At 37.0% G+C, this 12,650-nt stretch overlaps 2 long non-coding RNA genes and 1 gene segment (V, D, J or C); all 3 read right to left on the reverse strand.

Moving 5' to 3' along the window:
- Positions 1-294: 294 nt before the first annotated feature.
- Positions 295-1,428, reverse strand: LOC140370524 (uncharacterized). Its single transcript, XR_011928373.1, has 2 exons — positions 1,318-1,428; positions 295-756 (listed from the first exon to the last, which is right to left on the reverse strand). It is a non-coding gene; the product is annotated as an uncharacterized lncRNA (long non-coding RNA).
- A 1,954-nt stretch (positions 1,429-3,382) lies between these two features.
- Positions 3,383-8,476, reverse strand: LOC140370987 (Ig lambda chain C region-like). The segment is given in 5 exon segments: positions 3,383-3,662; positions 4,488-4,643; positions 5,618-5,724; positions 7,968-8,038; positions 8,459-8,476. Coding segments are annotated over 5 exon segments (534 nt in total).
- Positions 8,477-11,737: 3,261 nt separating this feature from the next.
- Positions 11,738-12,190, reverse strand: LOC140370771 (uncharacterized). The gene is made up of 2 exons (XR_011928393.1): positions 12,115-12,190; positions 11,738-12,017 (listed from the first exon to the last, which is right to left on the reverse strand). It is a non-coding gene; the product is annotated as an uncharacterized lncRNA (long non-coding RNA).
- Positions 12,191-12,650: the final 460 nt, after the last annotated feature.

Raw genomic sequence — 12,650 nt, forward strand, 5'->3', positions numbered from 1 at the left:
GAAGCTGTTGTTACAGATGTCGACACAAAGAGAACATTTAAGAGTTTAAAATCCTCTGCTAATTCATCATGTTGAAACTTTATGCAAATCATGTCAGAAAACTGCCATAGTTTAAGATCTCAGTTTGACTTCATTTAGCCAAGTTCCACTTGGACAGGTGTATGCAAATGATGTTCTACTTTCAAACGCACAAGTGAGTGAAGGGTCACATGATCAGCTGATTCTCCCTGAGTTTGAGCAAAGTGACATCACATTTCATCCTCCACATGATTCATAGAACAAATGACAAAAGGCTTTGATCAACACAAGCTTTATTAGCACAAGTCGCAGTCACATGTGAAGCTGCACAGTCACATGTTTGTTCCTGACTCCTCCATCAGCTCAGTCAAACCCAGGGCGTGTCCCATAGAGCAGGTGAAGTGTGTCCTCATGTGGACGTGTCTCACTCGGAGCAGGACAGTGACTCCATGCTCTGAGTGACTGGGCTCTGTCCACTTCGATGGGCCTCACAGCTCACTGATGTGTCTCTCCAGAGCTCTGTGGACAGACTCAGGACGCTGATGCTGCTGTAGAGGCCGTCCCCTCTCAGGACCCCCGGGCTGTGGGACCCCTCTCTGGAGGCCCCGCCCACTCTCCAACCCAGCGTCCAATCAGAGGGGAAACCCCCGCTGGCCACACACAGCAGCGTGGCACTGCCCCTCTGCAGCTCCTCTCTGGACGGGGGCAGGACGGTCAGGACGGGCCGCTGTACTCCCACTGCACACAGACAGGGGGCAGCACAACGTGTTCAAGCAACGCATCAGAAAACTGCACAAAATGATGAAGACTAGAGACATTTTCATCTGTGTCTTTCACTTCCTGTTCACTACAAGTCCAACCAACGAACCGTGGACAACTGCCACCAAGAAAAGTAAATTTACATATACCAGTACTCAAAATAAAATAGTTCCCTGATAAATTATATATTTTCTTAAAATATACTGAAGTTTAAAATAAAATCTATATTTTTAAACAACACATATAATTACTGTTTTTAAGTGCCTTTTTTTTCATTCTGTAACCTTTTCTGATCAAAATGTATTTTTATGTCAATATAATCTACTAGAATGTTTTATCATATTATAATATTATCGAAATAATATTAAGTACAATTTTAATTCTTATATTTTAGAGCATATTTTCATTAGCTTATCACTCTAGAGAACTACAACAAAAACTAACCAAAACATTTTAAATGTAAAATGTATAAACATAACTAAAATCCAGTTAAAATACCAGTAGTCCTGTCCTGAAAAATATGAAGTAAAAAGTACTTACAGTCTACGATGAGTTGTGTTCCTCCTCCAAACGTGACCCACAGTGATACAAAGTCATGAAGAGGCCGTACAAAAACCTCTGCTCTTCTGCTGCACACACAGCTCTCACACAACATCTACTTATGTTTCATCTCTATTATTGTATTAACCAGTTACTTAAACTCAAATTTTAAGCATGTTAAACATTAAGCAACTTTAAAAATATTTTTCATTTTATTATTGATATAAATACATTTATTTATTTTTAATACTTCTACTATTACATGTTTTGGGTCTTGAGACATTTTCTGTGCAACAAAATCATGGTGACTCATAAAATATGGTTTAGTAGAATATCTCTTATAATTAAATGTCTTTGTTACAGTCAGCCATGGTATTTTGATTCCAATAATGTTTACATTATTTAATAACTGGACTGACAGCCATGAGTTTATCTGAAAAGCTAAAGTTGGCTCTAGGCAAAGAAACACGTTTGATACAAAACTGCATCTCAATGTGCTGAGCTCTATAAGGTCAACAAAAGGCTCCAAGTTAAACTATATATATTGTTATACTGTACGTTTTATATTCATACTATACTGTTCACAGATGTGACTTTTACTGCTTCATATATTTGTATCTGACTCTTGACATCGTAGGCTAAAATTGTTTCCTTATTCTGTCTCTTCTCCATTATTTTTGTTCCTTATTAAAGTAATAAATCATTTTGAAATTACAAGATCATAATTACATAAAAGTGTTGGGTTCAGAGTTGAGACAGTATTTCCATAGAGAGGAGGGTCACATGATCAGCTGATTCTTCCTGAGTTTTATAGTGAGCTGAAGACTGCAGGACTCACATGTGTCAGTGAACGCACCATGGCTCTGGGCTGCACCATCCTCATCTGGACACTGGCCTGCTGCTGCTTCACAGGTTCCACTCTCAGTGACATTGAACACAACACACTGCCTTTTCTCTCTGTGTTTCTTCTGATAAATGTAGATTGTTTTTTACAGGATGCAGTGGTCAGGTCACAGTCACTCAGCCTCCAGTCCAGATGTTTACTCCAGGATCCACAGTCACTCTCACATGTCAAACTAACAGAGATGTGTATAACAATAATTACATGCACTGGTATCAGCAGAAACCTGGTCAGACTCCAAAGCTCTGGATAGAACGTGCTACACGACGTCTGTCAGAAACTCCATCTCGGTTCAGTGGCAGTGGGAGCCACAGTGACTTCTCTTTGACCATCACTGGAGCTCAGGCTGAAGATGCAGCAGTTTATCACTGTCAGAGTTATCATAGCGGTGATGTGTTCACACAGTGATTTGTGCTCGTACAAAAACCTCCCTCAGTGAGTCCTTCAGAGTGAGACTAGAGCAGGAAACAACTGCAGCTGCTCAAGAGGAACACACATCACTGATCTGTGTGTAGTTACACCAAACATTCATTTATATAATTATTTTTATATCAATGTTCTCTATATATATGTTACAGAAGATTAAAATGACACTTGGTCAGTTTGCTCTCTCAACATGAAGGTTTTCCTGTGTAAATAAGAAAATTGTCCAATCGTCTCCTAATTAGCTTTATATTATTTCATTTAATTAACTCATATCATGAGATTATTTTTGGGAAACATTGTAACATCAAATGCTGTTTTATTAAAATACATGTTAATCATATAAAATGATTGGTTGTTATCTAATCTAAGCCTGAGCCAATTTTTACTCAGATCTAGTTTCCTCAAATACTAAATATATCCAAAATCCTCTTTGTAAATCTTTTGTATCCAAAATGTCGACCAAATGAAGCACAACATTTACACCTGGCTTTGTCCATTTTTCAGATTGAACGTCCCTAAATATGTGCAATTTTGCCCAGTTTTACACACAAAATGTATTGATTTTATATGAAAACATGGAAAAAAGAACATTTGTAATTCTTCTTTTGTTATATTTTTGTGGGTAAATTACTAGAGAGGTTTTGAATGTATATGTTTTTAAATTCTCCTGCAGTGTCTTAAAAAAGCAGAGACGTGACATTTCCACAGGTCTAAGGACAAAAGACAGAACACTTCTCATCATGTGTCAACACAAGCTTTATTATCACTCCCTGCACTGACCATAAGCCACACTCTACATCTAACTCTTCTATTGCAGTTGTGGGTGGTCTCCATGTTCAGGGCCCATGCAGCTCTAAGCACTGGCTCCTCTGCAGTGACTGGACCTGGGTGTGTCCGTGGTGGTGCACCCTGCAGGAGAACAGCTGTCCCTGCAGCCAGCTGTCCTCACTCAGGCTCAGGACGCTGCTGCTGCTGTACAGGCCGCTCTTCTCCTGCTCCACACTGCTCTGAGACGCACCTAAGGACCAGCATTTAAACAAGGAAGGGTCAGACATCAAGCAAACACTTGTATATTAAGAACATAAATCTCCTCTGCAGTAACAGGATTTCAAAGATAAAATCCACCTTTTTAAAAACATTAATAGGCCACTTGATTTACATAAAATTAGTCAGTTATAATATCATGAACAACATGAATTTGTACCTCTTTGGTTTGGAATTTAATAAATAAGCATCATCTTCTAACCTTTATTTGGTTTAAACATTTCATTTTTTTAAAAAGTGAAATAAATGTAAATCTAAAAAAATGTAAATAGAACTAATTGTTTGACTAGTTGTTGCTATTTCCGACTCAATTTGATCCATATTTTTGTTATCTTACAACTACTTTTAGGGGGAAGTTTTGTAGAAATAGTTTAATGTGTATATATTTTTTTTGTTAAAATTATATTTTAACTAAATATTTTAATTTGAAAACAGATAATACTTTTATTCAGGTAAAATTCTAAACAAGGCAGAACTTTTATTAGTGATAATTAAATTGTTTAATTTTTTTTAAATCAAATACCAATGTTTTCAAGTGCTGGAATTTTTTGATAAATCTAAAATCTATCGACCATAAAATTAATTGGAATTAATTCATATTTTGATAGATTTCAGCTTCCTGTTCACATTTTAGGCCCTTTTCCCATTGAAAAGACACGACATGTTATTTCAAATGAAGAATTACATCAACAACGATCCTAATTCCTCCTGATTCTTAAAGCCCTGATCTTCTTTCTTTAACCAGGACAGTTGAGTGAGATTCGGCGTCTCATTTGTGCTCATGTTTCTGCTGGTGTACCTGTGTCTGTGAGCTCCTGTCCGTCCACCTCCCAGCTCACACGGGCGCCCTGTGGAGAGTAGGCGCTGAGCAGGCAGAGCAGAGAGAGCCTCCCCCCAGAGAGCTGCTGCCGAGAGGGGGCCAGGAGCCAGACAGAGGGGGGGACCACCGGACCACCTGGACACAACAGGGGGAAGAGAGGAGAAATGTTCATGTTTATGTGTCAGATATTGTCATGAGGTAAAGTCATGTTTGGTTCTATAGATAAATACTGTCCTTCTCAAACTGTGGTGCGGGGGCTGGATTCTGATGGTTTGTCTTTGTCGGGTCAGATTGAGTCAGATCTCATTTAGTCGTGGTTAAGTGCTGTTTTTTAAAGTTTGGATTCGGTGGGACACGGAAAGATAAAGATTCAAACATTTAGAAGTTAATTTAGAAGTTTGAAGCAAGAAGATCATAAAAATAAAACAACAATTCCACATTAACAACAACTAAATACATTTGGATCAGTTACATTTTCTAAAAGGTCTTGCACAGAAATACAACAGTAAAATGCCTCCTTTATCTCACCTTTGTCTGTTGGTATTTTAGACAGAATAACTGCACAATAAATATGTGATATAATAAGGTCGTTATTGTAATTATGAAGTTTGAACATTATATTTAGGTGAAAAAGGCAGCTGTTTGTTTCACTTCCTTTTAACAAGATTTAACAATAAATGTGTGTCATTTTCATCGTTGACTTAATAATGTAATAATGAAAAGAGAATTAGAGAGACATTAGAGACAATATATATTTCAATTACTCCTCATAAATATTCTTACTTCTTTTACAAACAAAAGAGTTCATTTGCAGAAACATTTAAGTGACATGTTTACAATGGTCAGTTGTAATTTGTAGGAATTAAAATATTATTCTATCCATGCTCAATATAATCCACTTGATATTATTTTTATTTATAGTATTTGTACAAGATTTTTTTTACTTTATGAGAATTTTTTTAATTTGAGATTTTCTGTTTTTGCAACGTAACACTATTTTTTACAAACAAATTCTAAATTTCACAATTATCAAAGCAAAATATTTTACAATATTTAAGTCATAATGTAAAGCAGTCACATGTAAAAAGAGATTTGAGAAGATGACTTACTGTGAACGATGAGTTGTGTTCCTCCTCCAAACGTGAACCACAGTGATACAAAGTCATGAAGAGGCCGTACAAAAACCTCTGCTCTTCTGCTGCACACACAGCTCTCACTTCACTCACACAACACTCACTCACACTCTGGAGAAAACACTTTTATTATTATGACTTACCCTAAATTATTATCATTAATTTTAAATGTTAAATCATATATAAATGTGAATAAAATATTGCCCTGTATAATGTGTTTTTCATGACATCACATGATAAAAGACAAGACACAAGACAGCGACATGTTTAACCATTTTTACTGCTTTAATTTTAGTTACTAATTACAAAAATGGTCTAGTTTCTTTTAACGTATATTTGACCATGTTGTTATCAGAGAGGACATATAAAAACCCTTCCCATATTATCTCTGACAAAGATAAAGGTTTAGATTGTCAGGGCTAAGGTTTATTCATCAGACTCAAAAGTGTCATTTCAGCAACAAAAAAGTTTAAAAAAGTGTGAAACATAAAATAATAATAATGTTGATTAAATAAAATGCATCCAAGTAAAGGTCAGTGTTGGGTTCAGAGTTGAGACAGTATTTCCATAGAGAGGAGGGTCACATGATCAGCTGATTCTTCCTGAGTTTTATAGTGAGCTGAAGACTGCAGGACTCACATGTGTCAGTGAACGCACCATGGCTCTGGGCTGCACCATCCTCATCTGGACACTGGCCTGCTGCTGCTTCACAGGTTCCACTCTCAGTGACATTGAACACAACACACTGCCTTTTCTCTCTGTGTTTCTTCTGATAAATGTAGATTGTTTTTTACAGGATGCAGTGGTCAGGTCACAGTCACTCAGCCTCCAGTCCAGATGTTTACTCCAGGATCCACAGTCACTCTCACATGTCAAACTAACACAGATGTTTATTATACTGGGAATTGGTACATGCACTGGTATCAGCAGAAACCTGGTCAGACTCCAAAGCCCTGGATAAAATATGCTACAGATCGTACGTCAGAAACTCCATCTCGGTTCAGTGGCAGTGGGAGCCGCAGTGACTTCTCTTTGACCATCACTGGAGCTCAGGCTGAAGATGCAGCAGTTTATTACTGTCAGAGTTATCATGATGTCCCGCTGTTCACACAGTGATTTGTGCTCGTACAAAAACCTCCCTCAGTGAGTCCTTCAGAGTGAGACCAGAGCAGGAAACAACTGCAGCTGCTCAAGAGGAACACACATCACTGATCTGTGTGTAGTTACACCAAACATTCATTTATAGACTATTTATATATTATCTGTTTTCTCTCTATACATCCAGAAGATTAAAATGACACTTGGTCAGTTTGCTCTCTCAACATGAAGGTTTTCCTGTGTAAATAGGAAATTGTCCAATCTTCTCCTAATTAGCTTTATAATATTTTATTTAATTCACTCACATCATTAGATTATTTTTGGGAAACATTGTAACAGCAAATGCTGTTTTATTAAAATACATGTTAATCATACTAAATGATTGGTTGTTATCTAATCTAAGCCTGAGCCAATTTTCACTCTAGTTTCCTGAAATACTAAATATATCCAAAATCCTCTTTGTAAATCTTTTGTATCCAAAATGTCGACCAAATGAAGCACAACATTTACACCTGGCTTTGTCCATTTTTCAGATTTAACGTCCCTAAATATGTGCAATTTTGCCCAGTTTTACACATAAAATGTGTTGATTCTAAATCATTATAATTTTTTCCAAAGAAATTATTATTTACATTTATTTACACTATAAATAAAGATAACAGAATGTAAAATGCAGTTAATCTCTTAATACTCTTTGAAAAATTCACATTTACAAACCAGAATTCTCAAGTTTAAACACTAAATAACTTTCAATCCCTCCAAAACATCTTCAACAAAAAAGTGCCAAAGCTAAAAATAATCCATTGCATTTACCCGCCAGAAAATAACCTGTAAATATTTTGTATTTAAAAACCAATTTAGTTTGGGCTATTATTGTCTGTTTACTTCTCTTTTGTGTATTCATTGTATTTTTGTCAAATTATTCAAACTTTGTACATGAATATTTACAACAGGAAGTGTTATACATATAAATATATTTGTTGGCCGGTTGAGATATTAGTCCTTTACACAAAGTAGTGTGATATATAAGGTTATTTGATGATTGTAACTTTGATGGGCCATAGGTCATAAAATATTAGTAAAAATAGATATTTGTATTAAGGTGACCACCTCAAAATGTCATGAAAGTGGGTCAGTTTGTGCAATGTGGTGGGACATGGAGATGTCTTGAATAGCTTTGTCATCTGGAGGACAATATAATGTTTTTGAAATCAAGACAATAACTGACCTCTTTATTAGGCCCGAGCCGAAGGACGAGTATCGTCCCGGAGAGGGACTTATTATAATTGGTACCGGGGGCTGGAAAAACGCACAAATCGAGTATTAAACAAAGACGGATATGCTCGTGGGTGGTATCAAAAATTAGAAATCCGGGAGTTCTAATTTTGAGTGAAGGTTTCGTGAAAAAATATTGAAAGACGGCTCAGTAGCGCCACCTCAAAAATCAAATAACATGGGGCCAATGGGAGCCCGACGCCAAAAAAAGTGGCTGTAAAAATATGACGCTCACTCCAAAAAATAATTCATGGGAGAACATGTAAAAAATAATATTAAGTTATACAGGAAGTCGGCCATATTGGATAAACACGGCGCTGACAAAAGTGCACCTCGTTGTACATTTGGCATTTTCTCTTACAGTTTTCATCTAAATCACTTCAAACTTGGCCACAAGACACAAAACCCATGAACAATGAAATGTTATGAAGTTTGATCCGATACGCCTTCGGGTATGGCCATCGTGAATTTTAAACAAAATCGTGATTTATGCCAAATTTAAAAAATATCTACGTTTCTTATACATTTTTTTCCCGGAAAGTTTTGAAGTAGACTTTCGGGAGATTTCAAAGTTGAATGCAATGATATGATTATTTTTTCCCACTTTGTCAAAATGAACTTAACACATGTGTGATTAGAGGTAATTATTTTGATTTTTGATACAATTCCAAATGTGGGCGTGGCAAGCTCGTAAACAAAAAATGCCTTTTTTTGTGATAAAACTTGCGTTTCTCTGGAATGACATGTCCTATTTCCCGGCATTGAGATACATTTTGTGTAAAATGATGAGCTGAACACAATGATGTATAACAAATATAACTAAGTTATACAAAGGCTCTACAGCGCCCCCTTGGACATTTAAATGAGGTCAAAGGTGACGAAGGTGCACAAAGTCACAAACGCTGATGTGTGTGACCTGGAGACCAGAGTAGTTTAGCCACAGGAAGGTGTGGTCCTGCTCCTAAACCTAAGATAACAAACTTATCTTCATTTCTTGCCAGTGACAGCGTACATCTAGCTGCAAGCATGTTACCGTGGCAACATGACAAACACTGCGTTTTGGATTACAGGCATTTTGAATGGGATTAAACTTACTTTGCACTTTGTCATTAACAGTTAAAATTAGGCTCTTACTCTCCACATCACACTGAACATAAAAGCCAGTGGGAACATAACTCTATCTCGAACCGTGCGGTTGTGAAAATGTTGAATTAAGTATTATACAGTTTGTGCTGTTTGTGAGGGAGGGGTGATGTAGGCCGAGGGATTAGAGGGGTGCTCTTCACGGTGGCAAGTACCCCGCGGTTGCAAGGCGGGCGAGGGCCTTTATCGCCGCGTGCGGCTTTAATTATTTATTACTTTTTGTCCACCACCTGATAAAGTGGAACTATAAAGCTGCCGTTCATGTGACATAAAACATAAAAAACAACACCTGTACACCAAACCAACAAATTAAAAGAATTACCCTAATATATATATATATTTATTTTAAATCCCTCTTCTTTTTCAGTTTTTGTTGGTTTAATGAAAAATAAAATAGTAAATAAAGAGGAGCTGTCAAACCACAACAATCAGAAAACTGTCGATCAGACCATCCATCCAGACACCAGGTTTACTCCTTCAAATCTAAAATCCTTCAAATCTGACTTTCCTTTGTGTGCAGCTTGTGTCCATTTAAAATGACATAAAAACAGATCCCAGAGAGTCAGCTTCATAAAGAGTCCAGTCATTTGTTTATTCAGGTCAGTTTAGTTCAGTTCAGTTTAGTTTAGTTTAGTTTAGTTTGGTTTAGTTTAGTTTAATTTAGTTTGTTCAGTTCAGTAAAACCAATATCACTCAAATAAATAAACCCATTTTAAAACAGAAAGCACTTTTCTGATATTTATACTGATAAACTTGGAATAGTTTATTTTTCTTACCCTTATTATCAGAATTATCCTGAGACAGGGAGTGAAAGTACTTGTTGTTTTGCTGGTTTAGTACATTTCCTCAACAAAAAAAAACTACTGCATTTCACAAAATAAAAGTAAAACTGCTCTGTCTTGATTGCAAAGACCACGAGCATGAAAATCCAAAATGTTATCACTTCAACATGTGCAAAGATGTTTAATCAGTTAAAATAATTATTTTTGCAAAGCCATATAATGTATATAATCCTCAGCTCCCTTCACTCCTTCAAAAAATACAAATAAAATAAAAACAGATCTTGTTCCCGCTGATCAGTACGACGGATCTGAATCCATTTGTGTGAGAAAAACACCACCACGTTTTGATCAGACTTGGTCAAAATTCTTGCCTGAACGTTCTGCAGTGTGGCATTAAATATATTTCTCTTACTTTTTACTTTTGTAGTGTTTTAGTTGTTGTTGTCATTATATATATATATATATATATATATATATATATATATATATATATATATATATATATATATAGTTATATATATATATATATATACATACATATATAAAGGGGGGTGCATGGTGGCAAAGGCGGTTAAAGGAGATCATGGGTTCGATTCCCGGACCAGACCAACATCACATGATCTCTCTGGGTGGAGTTACCGTGGGTTCTCTCCGGGTTCTCTCCGGGTTCTCTCCGGGTTCTCTCCGGGTTCTCTCCGGGTTCTCTCCGGGTTCTCTCCGGGTTCTCTGGCTCCTCCCACCGTCCAAAGACGTGCATGTGTGAGGTCAAATTGGTGACTGTAAATTGGCCCTAGTGAATGAATGTGAGAGTGAATGTTTGTCTGTAATGTCTATGTCTCTGTGTCGGCCACTGTCCAGGGTGTACCCCGCCTAAGGCCCGAAGTCACTGGGATAGGCTCCAGTCACCCACAACCCCGAAAGGGAACAAGCGGTAGAAAATGGATGGATGGATGGATATATAAAGGGAAATCGCAGTAACAGAATTAATTCACTAGAGAGAGCACTACATCCATCTAAGGAACTTTAGGCTGCTGCTTCTCAGAAGAATCACTTCAAGCAAAGTGTTTATGCAAAGGACTTTAAAAGTGAAACATTTAGAGGGACAGGCAATTTTAGACTTAAAATGAATGGCTTCTATTTGAATCCTTTCAGTTTCTCAAAAGCAGGTGCATTCAAATGTGTTTGACGGTAAAGACAAGCATCGCTGCTCCTCCCAGGGCGGTTGAGGTCTGATATTTCTAATCAGTTTAATGCTTATGGTGTTGGTATGTGCAACATCACAAAAATATAAACTTGACAAACAAAAAGAGTAGAAATTAAATTGTTTTGGGGATTACAGTATGTAATCCTGATTTATGTAATAATTAAAAAGAATAAGATGTTATAAAATCATCACTTTGAGTAAAAAACATAACGAGTCACGACAAGTAAAACATATTTAAACAGCTATGAGGCAGTTTAAGTCATTATATATCATCATGTTCATCTGATCTTCCCTGAGTTTGATAGTAAACTGAAGACTATAGGACTCAGGTGGATGCAGCCAGGGGGAGGTTATTGTTTTAAAGACTGATTGCTCTCTCTCTGTTGACTGTTCTGTGACCAGTTAAATCTGAACCAAAAGTGATCGAATAAATATTACAGTTGCCATTTTTATTTAAATTTGTACCTTTTTATTATTCAAACTAAATCATTGTGGACATTTAAAGTCAAATATTTTAATCATTTTTATTCAACTAAAATGAACAAAGAGGTCACATTTCTAGAGGTCAAAGGACAAAAGACAGAACACTTCTCATCATGTGTCAACACAAGCTTTATTATCACTCCCTGCACTGACCATAAGCCACACTCTACATCTAACTCTTCTATTGCAGTTGTGGGTGGTCTCCATGTTCAGGGCCCATGCAGCTCTAAGCACTGGCTCCTCTGCAGTGACTGGACCTGGGCGTGTCCGTGGTGGTGCACCCTGCAGGAGAACAGCTGTCCCTGCAGCCAGCTGTCCTCACTCAGGCTCAGGACGCTGCTGCTGCTGTACAGGCCGCTCTTCTCCTGCTCCACACTGCTCTGAGACGCACCTAAGGACCAGCATTTAAACAAGGAAGGGTCAGACATCAAGCAAACACTCTCCTCTGCAGTAACAATACACCGGGGTAAAAAAGAATAAAAACATACACCAGTTTAATGTCTTTACTTTGATGGTTCTGGTCGTTTATGGAGTGAAGCTGAACAATAAAGGTTCTCATAATGTGTCCCGTTCTCTCAGTCGAATGCAAAAAGCTCAGTTTTCCAAATGTTTCAAACAAAACATAGACAGACAATGATGGGTTTGATATGACAAGTATAAAGAAGACAATCGATTGTAAAGCAAAACTTCTAAGTCATATTCACAACCAGGTCCTTCACTTCTGGACTTTTCCCAGACAGAATGAAAATCTGGAAAATAATCCCAGTATTTAAATCAGGTGATAAACACTGCCTAACAAACTATCCACCAATTTATTTAATTTCATCTTTTGCTTCAATATTATAAAAACTCTTTGCGTATAGACTAGACTCATTCATAGAAAAAGGATTTGTTAAATGAGTGTGTTTGGTTTCAGGGAAAAACAATCTACAGCTTTAGCACTTACACAGATACAGAACATATCACCACAGCAACTGGAAATAAACAAAGCGCTCTAGCAGTGTTTATCCACCTCAAAAAGGCC

Source organism: Eucyclogobius newberryi, unplaced genomic scaffold (genome assembly GCF_026437365.1).
Source record: "Eucyclogobius newberryi isolate DKJ021-1_F unplaced genomic scaffold, fEucNew1.0.hap1 SCAF_21, whole genome shotgun sequence".
NCBI classification, from domain to species: Eukaryota; Metazoa; Chordata; class Actinopteri; order Gobiiformes; family Gobiidae; genus Eucyclogobius; species Eucyclogobius newberryi.